At 25.7% G+C, this 19,270-nt stretch overlaps 1 protein-coding gene across 1 annotated transcript; it reads left to right on the top strand.

Moving 5' to 3' along the window:
* Nucleotides 1-3,254: 3,254 nt before the first annotated feature.
* Nucleotides 3,255-13,894, top strand: LOC135928759 (uncharacterized). The gene is made up of 7 exons (XM_065465222.1): nucleotides 3,255-3,281; nucleotides 5,755-5,838; nucleotides 6,935-7,259; nucleotides 7,319-7,867; nucleotides 8,143-8,301; nucleotides 12,895-13,014; nucleotides 13,770-13,894. Exons 1-7 carry the CDS (start codon nucleotides 3,270-3,272, stop codon nucleotides 13,892-13,894), a joined length of 1,374 nt encoding a protein of 457 aa, XP_065321294.1. The 5' UTR covers nucleotides 3,255-3,269.
* Nucleotides 13,895-19,270: the final 5,376 nt, after the last annotated feature.

Genomic DNA, 19,270 nt, shown 5'->3' with positions numbered 1-19,270 from the left:
CAGGGGTTTCAAATCATTAAAGAAAGTGAAATTAATCTTCTTGGTTCACCTTTAAGCAGTTTTTCCAACTGTGAGGTGTTCACTGAAAATTTTTTTAAAGGCTTGGACTTGAAAATATTTTAAAAGGAATAATTTCACACCAAAGTTTTTTTCTTTTAATTAAATATTTATTTTTACCAAAGATTTTACATACAATTAGATCTTCTTCATTTGTTTTAAATAATAAAATTATTAATCGTTTTCATGAATTCTTTATAAGTATGTTTGAAAATATTTTAAATATTTAATTGGAAAATTTTCAACTGGGGCTTCTCGTGGGTAGTTTAGATTTATATTCATTAAATCTTAAATCTCTTTCTTCGATGAATAACGCCATGATATCTTCTTTTATCACTTTTAAAGATAACCTTTTAAATTCGGTCTTGATGGTTTGGATATCTTTAACTCTACCAGAAGCTACTTTACCCACAGTTTAATACATCAATCAATTTTTGAACCTTTAATTAATATTTATATTTTGTCATCAAACCCTCCTTTAGGATATATATTACAAAATGTTGACTGAACTTGTGGTTATGAATGGCTGGAAGCATCACCAAGTCGTAACCTAGGCAACCTCTTATCATATGAACAATTAAGAGTTGCCGTAAGCCATCGAATTGATATAACATCGTTCAACCACATACATGCATAAAATGTTAAACATTAGTTGATTCCAAAAGGAGACATGGTCTTAATTGTATATATAATAAAGGTAGACATTCGGGACATGCTGCAATTAATTCAGTTATTCGCCATTCTCTTACGAGCCCCTATACCAAACATCCTGGGCTAATTTAACATTAGACGATGGCCTAAGAAATGAATTAACTTCTCTACATTGGTCTTAAGGTAAATATTAAAATCAAATTTAAATTCTGATTCGGTTGATATAGCAGGGAAAAAACAGTTAAATATTTGAAATTAGCAAATTTTATTTTTTATCAATCGATACCTCTTCCCTTGGATATATATCATGCGGACCTTTAAAATTTTTATAGACGACAAAATAAGAGCCCTTACATCAGAAACCAAAGAATTTTATTTTTTAAAACAAAATATACAAATTGCCATTTTAAAATATAATTTTTCATATTGATTGGGACCTTGTAGTCCCACCTCCGTTTTTATAGAATGAGTTTTATTTTTTAACATCTTTTTAAAAATTATTTGTTTATCATTTCATATATTAGGAATTAATAAATTTATATATTTATTTAATTAGCGATAAAGTAATTTAAATAATAAAAATCAATTATGCTAAAGACATTATAAGTGATATTATTCCATTTTTAACATAGGATTTGATTGCAAGCTGATATAGTTAAAATATAATTTATATGAGCACTATTCAAATATAATAATTAAAATAGCATATTTTTTAAAATTTTAGATAGTCTTATTCTATTTTAAATAAAAAAAATCAAATTTATATATAATACTTAATAGAATTATAATAGAAATTGTTTAGGGGGCTATCGAAAAAATTTATTTTTAGTTAAAGGTGATATTAAAGAGCCATAAAAATATTTGCTTAAGGCGGCTATAAAATTTTTCAGGGGTTCGAGATTATGCGCAGGAATATATATGAGTATTTAAATATGTCGTTATTAATAAATTGCTATATGTTGTCTAATGACGTTTATTATCATTAACCAATACTAATAATGTCCGACGCTGAAAATCAGCAATGATAAAAGGTAACAAAATTAAAAAATAATAAATAAGATCATCATTAAGTAATTATGCTAATAAAGAATAAAGAAAGAATTATTTATATTTCAACTTTAATAATAAGTTTAAAATTTAGAAAATCAACCTACATTAAGTTAGAAATTTTTGGTTAATGACAAACTATTCATAGAGTAAAATTAAGAAACATGTGAAATAGATTTTTTATATTTTATAAGTTTATATGCTTTAACTTATAGAGTCATGTATAAATATGCATATTTTCTTTGTTATTTAATAGAGTATTTAGAATTAATAAAAGAGGCCCACAAATTAAAGAGTCAATTTTATTAAATTCTAACAAATAGATCAAAATAATAAAATGTATCTATTTTTTGAAAAGGTTTATAAAAATATCATAATTATACTAATCAAAATATCCCAAGAATAGAAAAATTTTAAATTAAGATCCTAGCATTTAAGCTTGATATTTAATTAATATATGCCCAACCCTTTCTGCCATCTATGAGCTGAATCTCCAGTCATGAGTAATATTTTTGCAAAAATATTTAATATCCATTTTTGAAAATTGAGCCATTTAACAAACACTAAAATGCATATCATTAAATTTTTTTTAAACTATTAAATTCAATAGTATAGACAATGTTAAATCAATTGACAAGATTTTTTAAAAAATTATTATATTTAAAAAAAAACTTTTTGTTTTTAAAATCTACTATTATGATAAAAAATTTAAACAAAAATAAATTTCTCCTTTACCATCCTTACCAGGTTTTTTTATAATAATCAAACGAATAAGAACAATATTCATCAATTGGTTGGTTTCATTATAGTTGGGCCTGAGAAATCCATCTTCAACATTAGTGCTCCAAAAAATTAAAACTCCTCAAATAAATAAAAAAAAACAAAAATTATTTATTAATTGACCACAAATTAAAATACCTGCAAATTTATTTTAAAATTACCTATTTACTTAAAATTTTTCCCAAATCAATAAAAAATTCTAAATTAATAAACTAACCAAAAATTTAAATACCTGCCAAATTTTTTTTCCACTACCCATTTAGTTAAAATGTTGCCTATTACTTATTTAAAAAGCTGACCAATAAATTTGTTCTTTTATTATAGGTTCATTTTGGAAATTTATATTGATCCTTTTATATTATAATTTTAATATCAAATTAATAAATATTATGAGGAGCACTATCTCTCCCTTTGTAATGGGTATTAGCAAAATTTATTCCAGCAATATATAATTGGAATTATTTGTTCTTTTTTGTTTTTAAATTTATTAGTGCCTCTTTTTCTAAATCAATATTTAAATAAAGTATTGATTCAATACCAGCCATTGTTAAGCTATTTATTAAATAAATCTTGCCCAGACTGATATATATAACTTGTTATATAATTATTAGAGATCTGCAAAGCCCAGCCCATTATGGCCCATTAAATTTTGGCACAAGTTGCTTGTCATGGCTTGTTACATTTATTGTCTATGTTCATTATAATCTTAGGATTTGCCTGACCATCAACGTTTTATGAAATTTCAGGTCTGTCACATTAAAGTTTTATAAGTCTGCCCTAACCCATTATTTCTGGCCATAAAATTTTTAGTATCTATATCTAATTTTTTTCCAATATCAATAAGTCTTTTATTAATAATCTGTATCTAAATGGACTTTGGGTTGGCTTGGGCTTAATATTTTTTAAAAAAATTTGGGCAGGGTGGAGCTTTAAATTTTTAAATATGATATCATTATATTTTGCCAAATAAATATGTATTTTAAAAAACTTGCTAAATAAGCCACTAATATTTTTTATTTATTAAATATTTTTTTTACAATCAAAAAAATTAAATTTTTCTATATTTGAATTATGGCTGTGCCTATATTAAATATCGGATCGACACCGATATTTAGCGTTTTCCAATATCGGATCGGGCCCCTGTAAAAACCAAATCCGATATTTTTACTTTTCTTTTTTTTGTTGTTTTATTTTATGTTATGTATGTATATTTATTTTACATTAATATAATATTTTCTAAATTATTTTTTTTAAACAATGCATGCACAACACCCCTTAAATTTTATTTATTTTTTAAAATAGATTTATAGTATTTTAAAAAGATTTTTTATAAAAATAGTAAGGAACACTCAAAGTTTTATTTATTTTAAATCTTTTGCCAATTTTATTATTTATACTTTAAATAAAAAAAATTTTTTAAATATTGTATCTGAATTATGGAAATATTTTACAAAAGACATAGATAATTTTGCAAAATGCGTTAACTGCGGAATTTTAATTTCACGGGGAGGAATTATTTGTTAAAATAAATCTAATATATTATAATTTTATATATTAAATATTACAATTTTATAATTCATACCAACATAAAATGGCTATATTATTAAATAATTTTTTTATCTATTATAATATAATTTTTTTTTAATTATAGTCTTAATTGTAGAAATAAAAAAATTAAATTAAATGCATAATTCGATTTTTTGCATAAAAAATATTGATTTTTACATTTGGTTAAAAGAGGGGTGGTGAAAAATCAGTATAAATATTGGATCGGTTTTGAACTAATATCGGATCGGATGAAAATATATGGATCGGCACAGCCTTAATTTGAATAAATATGGGTTGGGCGGACAAATAATTTTTATTTTGGGTCAGGCAGACAAATTAAGAAAAAATTTTCCGAATCGGGCTGGACAGGGTACATTTTTTCTAAAAAAATTTCGAACCAGGCTTAAGACAAGGCCTGATGCAAATCACTTATGACTATCTATTTTCTAGGGCTGTGCTGATCCACATATTTTTCATCCGATCCGATATTTTCCGATATTGCTTCAAAACCGATCCGATATTTTTACTGATTTTTAATCACCCCCGTTTGAACCAAATGTAATTAAGAAATCAATATTTTTTATGCAAAAAATCGAATTATGAATAATTTAAATTTTTTTATTTCTACAATTAAGACTATAATAAAAAAATATATATTTAATAATATATCTATGTTGGAATTATAAAATTGTAATATTTAATATATAAAATTTTAATATATTAGATTTTTTTAATAAATATGAGAGCCTCTAAATTTTCTGGGAATAAGCTTCTACTGGACTATCTATATCTCCTGCCGTACTGAAGGCAGACTCAGATGATTCCGCAGATAACGCATTTTGCAAAATTATCTTTGTCTTTTGTAAAATATTTCCATAATTCAGATACCATATTTAAAAATTTTTTTTATTTATAAATAAAAATTTGGGTGTTCCTTTCTATTTTTATAAAAAAATACTTTAAAATACTATAAATCTATTTTAAAAAAGAAATAAAATTTTAAAAAATGTAAAATAAATATATATATAACATAAAATAAAATAACAAAAAAAAAGAAAAATAAAAGGATCGGATCGGTTTTTCTACAGGTATCGGCCCGATCTGATATTTTCGGAAAACGTTAAATATCGGTACCGATCCTATATTTAATATCGACACAGCCCTAATATTTTCTACAACAACTGTTTTATAAATTAATTCGTTTTATTTTTATGAATTTATTAATTATAGATTTAGTATTTTAGTTAGACAGCTATTAAAATTCAACGAAGTAAGCATAGTAATAATTAATATTAATTAAAATATTATCTTGATATTATGAACATTTGACTTCAAATGACATACTGGAGTGATAGATATGTTCATTCAAGCGTTTTTACATTTTTTAATTATATATTCATTTAATAAATAATGTGAATTGAGAACGTCTCTTTGGGTGATTTTAGTATTTTAATTGCATTTATTACTTGTGTCTATGGATCATATATCAGTAATTTCATATTTTTGATAAATGTTTTAACAATTTATCTAAATATTGATTTTATATTTCATGTTTCCTCATACAATTCTATTTTAAAAACTTGCCATATTTAAGAAATTTTAAAGTTAAATAAAAATAATCTTTTTAAATCATGATTTTGTACATCTTATTTTATTATAATATCAATTTAGATTATTGTCATGGGTGAAAATCAAAACAGAGATAGCAATTCTAATTCAAATAAAGTTACTTCTCTAAGCCAACTCGATTTGGAGGTAACATATCACTGATTAATTATTATAGGGAAATTGAGTTGGAAAATTTTATTTTTAAGGGTCCCCATATACCTTGCAAAATATGAATAAATATTTGCATTATTCATATTCAATTCATAATTATAAAATGGAATATTTGTATTTATTCATATGAATTGAATATTTCCTTACCAAACTGAAAAAAGATAATGCTTATAAGTTTTACTAGTTATTTAAGACAAGGAGAACTAAATTCTTAGTGAGTGAAGAAAGAGACAAATTCCATATACCAACTTTTTTAAATAGAAGTTTCAATATCTAAGTTAGGCAGAAAAAATCTATATTTTAATTTTAACATTTCGATTGGAAGATATGATAATTCGCTTATATTCAAATTATAATGATAAATTATTTTTATGGTAAGGGCTAAATATGGTTAAATAAAGTTTATGAAAAACCAATGTTTCTGTTATTTTTACTAAATTTTATAAGTCTAAATTTTTCTGGACCACGAACCCTGAACCTACCGAAACCTGAAGCTGGTTCTGAGATATTTCACTGAACTAGAACCTAAGTTTGAGCCCTTTTTTTAGAAGAAGAGTTCACAGTCCTGATATACAGAGGTTATGTTTTTGGTTTTATTTTTCAATTTTCAATGATATTTTTACTACAACATATATCTACTTCATTGAAAATTTTAAATTTATGGTTTAATAATATTTTATTCGCAGAAATAAATTTTTTGCACTAATTTATGATTTTACCCATGGAGATGGAATCAAAAATAGTTTTTTTCTCTCTTAAAGCATTAGACTACAAGGTTTTATCTCCACTTTTTTAAAAATCACTTATTTTGCAGTTTATTAAAGAGTTATATACTGTTATAATAAAATTCCAGAAATTGGATTCATTAATTTTAGTTACTCTAAAAATTTCAAAAAAATTTCAAAATGTCTTAGAGTTTTTGCCGTTTTTTTTTAAAAAAAAAAATTCTCTTACTCTAAAATTGTGGAACATTGAACCTTATATCAATATAATATATATTTACAATGATTTAAACGGATATTTTATAAGTTTTTTTTAACTTAAAATTTTTATCATAATCCACATCTCATAGGTTGGTGCTCAATTCGAATCATTTGATGCTTTGCAGAAAGCAATAAAAAGATATGAAAATACAGTATTCACAACTTTCAAGATTGCGACATGCACTAAACTTACCCATGCTGATCAAAGAATTATGCGAAGGATAAATTATAAATACCTACGCTATGCCTGTATCCATGGCGGAAGAAAATTCAAGAGTAGGGCTAAAGGCAAACGGCATACTCTAACGTTGCAAAAAAATTGTCCTAGCCGTTTTTTAGTGAAACACGTGTTAAAGGAAGATAAAAATATGCTTGAAGTCACAAAAATAAACACGGAACATAACCATGATTTGGGTATTATTAATTTTTTTTATTACATTATCCCAATTTTTTTTTTAAATTTATTAATTTAGACCCCGATTTTTACAGGCTCTTGCCTAAGCAACGCAAAATTCCTGAAGCATCTAAAGCATTCATTATAAAGTGTTTAGAATACAATGTAGCAATTCCAAAAATAAGGTTCGATATGCAACAAAAGGGAGTTTATGTCACGAGTCGTGATTTATACAACATTAAAAAGAAAATTAAACCTCGGCCACGGGGTGAGGTCATGGAAATTACAGATCTAGAAGAAATTACAGATCTAGAAGAAATTACAGATCTAGACTCAGATAACCTAATTAATGAGAACGACAAAATGATTGATAACATGATAATTGATCACATTAACAGCATTAAAAAAAATGTTTCGTCAGAGGAAAAATATAAAAAATTGAAAGAAAATATTGAGGATATATGTTCGCTAACATCCGAAATGAATCAAGATGCCTACGATAAAATATATCAATTTACAAACTATCTTTGCAAAGATTTATGCCAACCAAATCCTAGGATTATTGAAAAATTTGAAGAGATTATTCGGATATTTAATCCAACACTAGTGCTTAATTCTAAAGATATAGGTAATCATTTTATAATAATCATATATCTGCAGGCCCGAACGAAAGGCCTGGTATACGGATCGAGTCATATAATATAAACCTGGGCTGGTCCATATAATTGGTACCTCTGCAGATCTCTTATAATAATAGATTTTATATATAATTTATTATTATTATTATTATTATTAGTTTTAATCATTTGTTTCTTTTAAATAAGTAATTATTTAAAAAAAGCAAATATATTCTGAGGCAGTCAATTATATCATTAAATTAATTCTTAAAAAAAATCAATATAGGTGTCCAACATGAAACAGATAAAGTAGACCTACAAGTTGGTAAAGTAGAAATTGATGCTATGAAAATAAATATTATGATGCCAGAAAAAATGAGTCCTGGGGAAAGATGCAAAGGAACACAAGACAATTCCAGCAATAAGCCTTTTATAGATATTAAAGGTAGGTCATTTTTTTATAAAAATATTATTTTATTTTTAAATTAAGAATATCTATCATAATTAAAATATTTTATTAAATACCAAATATGTATTAGTATTAAAACCTATTTTATTCTCTTGATCAATTAACGCTAGCTCTTATTTATAGGTATCTAACTATCAAATAAACTTTTATGGTATAATTAGGCCATTTTAACACTTAAATCTTTACAATAATCACTTAGCTATATTCTTAATAAATTTATATATATATGCTTTGCTACAAATTTGTCTTTATCGATGCAAGCTTTTATATTTTTTTTAATAATCAAGTAAACACATGATTGAGTAGGTAGTGGTATATGAATACTAACTAAGGTTTGTCATATAGCTTGGCATGGTATTCTAATAATTTTAGATGGTTGAAACCCCCCTTTTAAAGGAATAGGCTAAAGTAGCATACCTACAGCTAGTGGCTAAGTATTTAAATAAATAATTTATTTAAATAATAAAGTACTTTATATTTATACTAAGATAAACCTTGAGTTTTTTTTCAATAGTTATAGGATATTTAATAAAATTTGTGGTTTTTGTGTATAAAACTAATTTTACATGTTTTAGTATTTAATAAAAAGTTTCCTATATAAAATAGAATAAATAAATACTTTGGTCATTCTCTTATAATTAAAAAATTTCGCCGAGCTTAGGAAGGATGGTGTAAAATTTACCCTCTTTTCTTTTAATATTATGATTATTTAATCTCCTCTTCTTCATGATCATTTTGTATAAAAATAATAATTTTTCGAAATTTTATGAATTAATAAAATCGCTGTTGTACTATGAATGAAAATCGCTGCGATCGATCCAGCTGACACGTCGCTGTGATATTTACAGCGAAATCGCGATCGCGCTTCACTATGAATTCAAGATAAAGGGGATTCGATGAAATGCCTAAATTTTAATTCAAGGGGATTTAGAAAGGGAATTATATTGTAAAGCCAGGGAAGATTTAATGATTTATGAGAATTTAGTAAGAAAAAACATTTTTTGATTAGGAACATAAAGATATGATAAATTTAAGTCTAATTTGAAATCATGTTCTAGATTTTTGATCAAATTATAAATTTCTACAGTAAAGAGCAAGGGACCTAATGGATCGCCTTGCTGAATACCATCTTGGGTAGATATGGAAAACTCCCCAAATTTGAGTAACGAGGGAAATCCATAGCAGGAATCCAAAAAATTACTATATTCGGGTAAGTGTTCTAAGAAGGAAGGTAGTATTGAACTCTTGTGAGTGCTGCTGAAGTATTTCTGAAGTCTAACTTGCAAAAAGCCTTATCCGTCTCAGTCAGGGTTGCCATGCCTCCCCCCCATCAGTGGGAGTCTCCCACAATTTTTTAGTTTACCCACATACATCTCACTCCCACAAAACTCCCACAATTCGAAATCTCCCACAATTTTTTAATTTCTCCCACAAATTTTTTTTTAGCATTTTAATGTTTTTAATATATAAATAATAATTTTGAGAAACAGTATTTGATTATTTTTATATTTTTAAAATAAATTTTAAATATTTATTCGAAAAATATGTCTAGTTCTTTTATTTTATTTTTCCGCTAATTTTAAATTCTCCATCCAATCCAATCCATTCGACATTTTCAAAATTTGAAGTTAGAATAGTATGTATAATTATTATAAATATATTTTAAATTTCTAGATTCTATAATTGCAGTGCTCCACTCAACATTTTCATAGAAGAATAGAACTTTTAGAAGTGGATTACTTTGGTATTTCTGCAGCATAATTTAGTGAGCCTTTATTAAATTATATTCTTCTGATTGCAACTGCATATTAACAGCATATAGTAGATTTCCTATATGTAAAATTCCTAAATATACTTCTGCCATTTATTTTTGAAATTTTTTTTCAAATAGGACAGCTTTTATAATCTATTTATTTTTTAAAGGTTTGTAAAATTTTAAAATTCTACGATGGCGCGTATTAGGAGGAACCTGTCAACCAACATTATGCTGACTCAATTCTGTAAATACACTATGGTTTTTGCCAAATTCACTGAGGAATTATCAGATCAGAAAGCTGCCATGCAATTCATTGGTAATGCCAAATCTGCCATATTTACCATTATATATGGTTAGCTATGTCTTTGGATATTTCATATCTGGAGAAATTTTTTTTAATAGTTTTATTGAAATGACATTAATTTTGTTGAAATAGGGGAGGATCAAGGGAAATGTTTTGATATCTCCTTATTAGATGCATCTGTTATAATTGCATATGTTTGCACATCTTTCAAATCGTCAAGAATTGACCTTCTGGATTATATCCTAAAACATTGTTGATAGCCTTGCTCATTTTGTGTTCTACAAAGTATACTTTTCATTTATATTATTCGTTAAATATTATGGGGAAAGATTCTACCAACATTGAGATGTTGAGTAACTCTCTGAATGTTGTACTGCATGATAGGTATTTACCATTTCCGCAACTGTAGTTGCATCTATATTAATTCTAATTTTTGAAGAATATTTTTGTTTTGCAATAGATGTTGATAGAATGCCCTGTACTGATTTATGCTTTGAAGATTTTTGATACCTCAAAATATCATATTCCCTTCCCCCATTGTATTAACTAAATACTGTAGAACAACTTCCCCGCACTGATTATAAATATTTTTTACATTGTAAATTTAAAATTGTTTGTTTTTTTATAAAATCTTATTTATACATTTATTTTTTTACATTGTAAAATTACAATTTTTTTATAAAATTTTTTTGTTTACATTCTTTTGTAATTAAAAAAGATCGTTGGTTATTATTTTTAAACAAAATTAATATATTATAATAAATCAATATGTTATTTTAATAATAAAGATAGTACTCTAAGAAATTTTGTGTCGTACATTAATTACCTATTTTGAAAAATAGTTGCGTATTTTATTTTGGAAAAAGTTGGCTATTTTATTTTAAAGAGTTACCTATTTTATTTTGAAAAAGAGTTGGATATTTTATTTTGAAAAATAGTTGGCTATTTTATTTTGAAAAATAGTTGGCTATTTTATTTTAAAGAGTTACCTATTTTATTTTGAAAAAGAGTTGGAAATTTTATTTTGAAAAATAGTTGGCTCTTTTATTTTGAAAAATAGTTGGCTATTTTATTTTGGAAAAAGTTAGCTATTTTATTTTAAATAGTTGGCTATTTTATTTTGAAAAATAATTACCTATTTTATTTTAGATTAGATTTTATATTTATAAAAAATAATAAGCGGATAACTAAGTCAATTCTAAATCCCGGCCGCAGGCCGGGCCTTTGCGGGCCTTTTTAGCAATTTCTCCCACAATTTTTATATTTCTCCCACAAAATACCTAATTTCTCCCACAATTTGAAAATTTTGACCTGGCAACCCTGGTCTCAGTATTTACAAAAATACGCTACATGTGTAGCTACTCACCTCTAACTCTGATACTTAACTGATAGGGAAATAGGAGTCAACTGGCATTGGACGGATCCTGTTCACTATAACCTTGGTGGCTACGAATCATCCCCACGTTATATTTATTTATATACATACACGTTACAACAATTATTTTCTCTTTATTGTTCGCTTGTTATATTTTCTTTGACTATATTTATTTCGACTTATATATGCATAGTTATTATAATAGTTAATAATAAAGCCAAGGTATCAAAGCTATAAAAGCCAAGATATGCAATTGAATATCTTATCCCCTCTCTCCCCCATTATGTTTTAATGGGATAATGATATTTCAGTAGGAAGATTTTGGAAATTTTACCCTCAGATCCAGAAAAATTCGTACATTTATTGGCGCAATTTTGAGGCTTTAATAATTATTTTGCCAAAATCTTGATTTAGCTTTTTTTAGAATTAGTGAATTCATTCCGCCATAAATTTGTTTTTTGAATAAAAAGAATTTTGGTGACATGGATTCAAAGTTAGATGATAAATTAAAATCAATTTAAATTTTGGTTTTGAAGTAATATCGGGTGGAAGAAAAATTTGTGGATCTACACATCACTTAAAAGGGAAATGGCCCGATCCAAAAAGGAAAAAACAAAGAAATAAAAGTCCTATACCAAAAGAATTTCGAAAATACCATATTTTTTATTTTTTTAAAATCGAAATGACTTTTGGTAAATTGTTTTTGTCGTTATTGTTTTTATAAATTCTTTCAAGAAAAATTTTGATAGTGGGTATTGAAGTATAAATTATACAAAGCATTCTAGTTAATTTGTTAAGGTTTAATTTTTATGCTATGTTTTTGTCATTATTATTCAATTTTCCTAATTTTATTAACCCACGAGTTCTATGCTTAAAAAATTTACTAATCGGTTCGGGCCATTTGTTGACCTCTAGTGCTTATGACTCACATTGATTCTCGCGGATTTTTTTTGAACATAGGATTTAGATATGCTCTTAGTAATTAATAATTATTTCGAAAAAATATTTTTATTTATAATACTAAGATTTAAAAAAACAAAAATATTTACGTTTATATACATAGCGGATTTTTAAGTTGTCAATCATATCAGCTGATTAATATTTTAAAGATTTGTACACCTTGTTTTACTTTAGCTGAACCCAATTCAAATACTGACGAGGACGATTTACTAATGCAAAGTAATCCTAGTGCTAGTGAGACTGAAGATGATGAAGAGGATCAAGATTTTAATTCATCTAATAGAAATTTTTTAGGCAAATTAAATAATATTTCATGCCATTTTTCCAATTGTTTCAATTTATATCTACCCAATACAATATGATAGTGAGGTGAGGGCTATCGAAATATATAAGTACTTCATAGAGGCCATAAAATGGTGGTTACGTTTTGTTCAATATTTAACATTTTATTCCGTTTTGATCAGGACCTTTTCCTACTTTAATAGGCCCTTTTATATCAGACCTTTTCTTGAGCCTTTAGGCTATGTCCTGGTTAACTTAATTTTGATACTTAACAGCTTTTGAACTAGGACACCTTATTTTGGGTTGTTGAAAATATTTGGTGGAATTGTTAGTTTTTTTTCGTTTTCTTTTATTAATTAGGCTGTTTAGAAGTCCAACCAGGATACGACTTTAGTACTTTTCGAATTTTTTTTTCGATCCAACATTTTTTTTCTTATTTGATTGCACCTTTTTACGGGGAACCCTGTTAATAAAAATACAAAAGAATGATCAAAACGGAGTAGAAAATTGTAGAAAGTTACAATTAATTGAAAATGAACAAAAATTAAAGAGAAATCAGAAAAATTAGAAATAAAAATATTAAGAATATCAATATAACAAAGAAAAATTAAAAAAAATAAGAAATATATATTAGATAATAGAATGAATTACTATTTTCCTTTTTTGATAGATCTTTCGCAAAATATCAATCTTATAATAAAGAAAACTTAGCAATAATCTTTATGATTTTATAATTATAATATTAATTAGTAATATATTTATTTTAGATTCTACTACCGGCTTGTTTTCATCCATTGAAAATGCTATAAGTTCTAAACCTTTGCGAACTTATCCTATAAACATTCGTAATGATATTTTAATTTTTATATACTTAATACTACTTATTTTTTAGGTACTACAAACTTGCCTTCGTCGATGCAAAATTTTATAAGTTATTTAAAATATTATTTAATAATTCAGTCAAACTATTATTTATTAGGTCTTTCCCAGCATAAAATCTTACAGGACTCACTTAGCAACATTCGTAATGATTTTAAAAATTTATCTTTTTAATGAATTGCTACTTATTATAAATGTATTTTATTAGATTCTACCGGCTTGTTTTCTTCAATACAAGATATCGTAGGAACTAAGCCATTGCAAACTCATCCTATAAATATTCGTAAAGGAATTTATACATTAATTTTAATGTCATATAAATTTATTATTTTAGGTACTACAAATTTGCCCTCACCGATGCAATCGTTCATAGGTTATTATTTTTAAATCAATTTTTTTGAAGAAGAATAGGAGATTGATCAAATTTTACCTAAAAATTTTTAATATTTTTTTTGATAAAATTTTTTTATAAAGTAAATATTTTGTAATTTTCATGCATAAAAAATCTTTCAATAGATCACAAATTTATTTAAAATACAATCTTTTTGAAGATTTTTTATCAAACTGTTTTAAATTCTATCTTATTATCATAAACTTATATTCTTATTAGGTCTTTCACAGCACAAAATCTTACAAAAATCACTCAGTAATATAAGTAATGATATTTTAAAATTTTTATCAAGATAAAAATATATTTTTTTTAGATGCCACAAACTCAAATTAAAATTATAAAAATTAATCAAGGCATAGTTTTGTAATATTCTAAAATGACTGGCAATAAAATATGATTGGTCATTAATATATAATAATGTATTCGCAAAAAAGATGTCTCGCAGAATTTTAATATGCATTCATTCATTTTATTATTTATGTTTAGATAATTAATAATCACCACCGGAGAATGTTAATTTATATGTATTTTTCATAAAATATTTAAATATACGTTCGTGAATATCATTATATAATGTTGTTAAAGTAGCGCACTGCTTTTTTCTATATAGCTTTAGCGATTTTTTTGAAAATGAGCGTTATGCTATTTTAAATTAATGATTTTTTAATTTAATTCTAATAGTAAAGTAAACTACCATTTTTTTAAGTTCAGTCGACCATCTGATAAAAAATAATTTAAAATATGTTTGAAAATCAAATGGATAAGAACAAGTGAGAGTTTATGATAACGACATTTTACTAGAAGGAGATAATCTTGTAATTGAAAATATTGTTTTCCTTTTGCAAAATTTGAGAATTTTACTAAATTAAATATATTTTACATTACAATTTTTTAATATATCTTTAATAAGATTTTATCATACATATTTAAAAAAAATAATGGAATCGATTTTCTTTATTAATTAGTGTAATGGCTTTTTTTGAAACTATTATCACGCTACTTTAAAAGTCGCGTTTACAATATCTTTGGGTATAAATATCCTTTTTTTTAAATGACTTTTGGCTCAAAAGATAAATTCCTACACTTGGAGATAGAAGTTCAAGCCCAAGCAGCGTCTACATGACCGGATTTTCACTGGATGCAAACCCCCTTCAAAAACCTTTGCTTACCCCCTTAAAAAAATCACAGCTTTCGGCGGCGGTGTCTCCCTATTATTATTTTTACCTTTTTAATTTATTGATACTCTTTTCAGAGAATTTATAAAGGATAACTTAAATTAATCTATCTCTACTACCAACTATCTATATTTTGCGAATATAAAGAATTTATTTTTTAGATAATAAATTCAATTAAAACCTCCATTATTTACAATAAATTAATTATTATGGCATTATGAGCTTGCTGAAATTCTAAACCTTTTAAATTAGCAGAAAGTTTTATTTGGAAAACTATGTGTATGATTGTTTGTAATATATAGATTTAATCGATGAATTATATTATAATAATTCTATGATAAAAGTATTAATTTTTACAGCAATAAATTTTGTCCTATTTCATCTCGAAATTTAATAGATAACCCCCCAAAAAATTTATCTTACCCCCATAAAAGCTGCCTACCCCCTCAAAAAATAAGATGCAAACTGTTCCTACCCCTCCCGCTCATGTAGACGCTGAGCACAAGGTTTATTTTCCTGAAACTAATTTAATATTAGACACTGAAATCTAACTGCAAGGCCATAACTAATGAGCATTTGGAAGCTAGATTCCCAAAGAATTTCTAGCTTCCTGCAGAAAATTTGAGAATAATAAAAATTACATAGATTATATTTATAATTACCTAATTCAGTCATTTATTAAAAATTATTTATATTTATCCATAATAAATTGGATATAAAATACATAATTTTTTTTCTAAGCTCCTTATTTCGAATCTCATTTTAGGACGAGGTTAGTATTAAATATAACACTTTCTTTCGATCTAATAGATGTGGTCCCACCAAAACATATATGAACTTGGGTTGTATTATTTCCAAATGAGCGTCATTTTATTATAATTTGATCTATAAATGGGGGTAGACATTTAATAGGGTTTAAACTAAAGTAAAAAATAAATAATATTACATATAAAATAATTGAGGATTTCTTAATTAATAATTTATTTTAAGTTGTAATGAAAAACGCATTTAATACATTTTATTTAAAATAATATATTAAAAATAACATGTAAATTACTTACGATATATAATAAAATTTAAATACATGTTATATATATTTACTTTATATTTAGTTTTATTTTAATGATATTTGTTTAGTTTTAATGTCTTATGACAATAACTAAAATATACGATTTATATTTAGTTTTTATTATTCTATTGCTTAACTTAGATTCAGTTACTTATATCATCTTTTAAATTACATTTTATTTTATAGTGTAATTTCGATGATCGATTATTTATTAATTTATATCGATTCATTGAGATCTATAAAAGAAATGTTTTTGAATTTGAGATTGATATATATTTTTGTGATTTATGATACAATTTGCTACGAATATTTTTATAGGAAAATATATGATTAAGATTCAAAGATATTTGAAACACAATTCTATTCACTCGAACACATCTATTCCCTATTAAATAACATGATGGCAGCGGCAGTGAATTTATAAGTGAAACTAAGATTGTGACCTCCGAAAACAACAATTTGGGTTGATTTTAAAAAAAGATCTGTGATCCCCATTATTTGAGAATTTTTCTAACTAAAATCTTGAAATTATAGCCTAGTGTCTATGAATAACTTATGATGAAATAAAAACCTGGAAGGTCGTGGTACTTTGTAATTTTCGGCCGTTATAATCGGGTCAAAGTTTGGGTTAGAGGAAAACTGGGAAACACGAATCCCATATAAGATATTTTCCTCGAAACCAAAGAATATTTGTAAAGACATCTGACCTTTTCCCATCAGATAGGAAGTGAATGGGCTCCTGGAGATATGGATAGTTAGCTAAACCTAATTTTCCAGATTATAAAATTAATTATTCTAGTGACTGAACCTTTTCGAATATAAGCTAAACCTTATCTGTCTGTAGGATTAGACTTTCCCACTCCCTTTACATTTTTATGATAGACATTGATTTCTATTTTAAGCTTTCTACTTTTAGAAACGATTAAAATTAAAAGTTTTTTGTTATATGAAACTTTAAGAAGTTTTGTTAAAAAGCCCGATTTGAATGTATTTTTAAAAGCAGCCCAATTAAAATTTTAGCCAAAGTAATATATAAGCCTGGAGATTTGGTTAATAGATGGCAAAAATATTTGGCCCTATAGTTGCCGAATCTCGAGGTTTACATAATGTCTAAAATCTTGTTTAACAACAGCTGGGCAAAGTGATAAAATTAAAAATAAGAAATAATAACGTTAGATAAAAAAAAAATATTTTTATCTTATAATTGAAAGTAGAAAGAAATAAAAATACACCTTTAATAAATAGTTGATAGGAGAGCTCTATAATATAGAAAATGATTTAAAATTAAAGAGATATGTTATGAGATTTATTAGAATTTGATATTTTTACTCTCATTCTTTTTAATTTTTACTATCCCCCAACAATCAGATATTTTATATGATTTGTTAGGGATGTCTTTGCGATACAAAATGTTCACAAATTAAGCATAGATTTTTGTCCTTTCTATCTTCTATTACGTATTCCTCTCTCCAAGCGTGATATTTTGGAATCTAATTTTAAAAGGTAATATGCTAGTTCCTCCATATTCTTGGAATAAAAATATGGATGTTCATTGGCATCTCCTTATACATAATTGGGTTAAATAAATTTTGAGATTGATTCCCTGGAATTTGATAAAAATAAAATATAATATTAATTTGTTTGTTGCATTGAAGAGCTCAGAATAATCCCCGGTAGTTTTTAAAATTAAGACATGTATATACAAGATATAAAATAACCGACACCTTTTCATCGCCACACAGGCGAAACCACGAAAATAAAATAAAATGATGGCGCTTTCGTGATATAATCAGAGTAACAAACTCCAAACACTACCGGTACCGGCCTCATGGAGAGTTCAAGAAATATTTTTCTCTTATATAACGCGCACAATTACTGTTTTCGAAAGTCAAATAAAACCTGTAACGAGATGGGTCGCAAACTATTTGCGGCTCTTCCCTAAAATAACATATTGAAGCACTTTTATTTATGAAATAAGAACATATCCCCCAGACTTCTAGACTGCGAGCTACTATTACCTCTAAGATAAAAAGTATTGGAATAGGAAAGAAGGATCAAATAGAGAATATAGGTAGTATTTAAAATAAGTTATATAAGAAAGAGTGAAATCATTGTTATTTCTCTAGTTTTATATTTCAGGCCTAATTTTCGATTTAAATATTAGGTAATATAATTTAAGCTTTATATGCTACCTATAACATAGGAGATTTATAATCTAAATTTCAAATTAATTAACGATTTTAAAATTCTCAACCACACATGTTGGGTTGGGGTATCCACCTTTACAACTTAGTATCAATTATACAATAGTTATTTTAACAAGTAATATAATTTATTCAATTTTTATTTAAAATGTAAAAGTTCTAAATTAATTAAGGATTAGCATAAGATTTAGAACATTGTTCGGGGAAATATTGGCCCATAAAATAAATTTAGTACAAGTTGTCCAATCCGTCCTTTAACAATGTTTTATAAAGGAAAACTACCTAAATTTGCCTAATTATCAATATAAAAGGTCAAGCCCGTAAAAATATTCTCGAATTGTCCGGATTGGATCTCGCAGAACTCTATTTTGAGAAGGTTAAGAATCAAAATTAACATATTTAAATAAAAATTTATGGAGAAATAATTGTTTATCACAAACTCTAATCATAGGCGATTTGGCAACCTATTTATCCACAGCCGTTAACAGAAGAAGGCCGAGTTGTTCCTTAATTATAAGAAAAATTCAAAGAAAAGGATGCCCACTAGGAA

Source organism: Gordionus sp. m RMFG-2023, chromosome 4, assembly GCF_954871325.1.
Source record: "Gordionus sp. m RMFG-2023 chromosome 4, tfGorSpeb1-WG-v2, whole genome shotgun sequence".
In the NCBI taxonomy this organism is placed as follows: domain Eukaryota; kingdom Metazoa; phylum Nematomorpha; class Gordioida; order Chordodea; family Parachordodidae; genus Gordionus; species Gordionus sp. m RMFG-2023.
The sequence above is the reverse complement of the archived record's forward strand: the minus strand, read 5'-3'. Positions and strand labels throughout refer to the sequence as shown.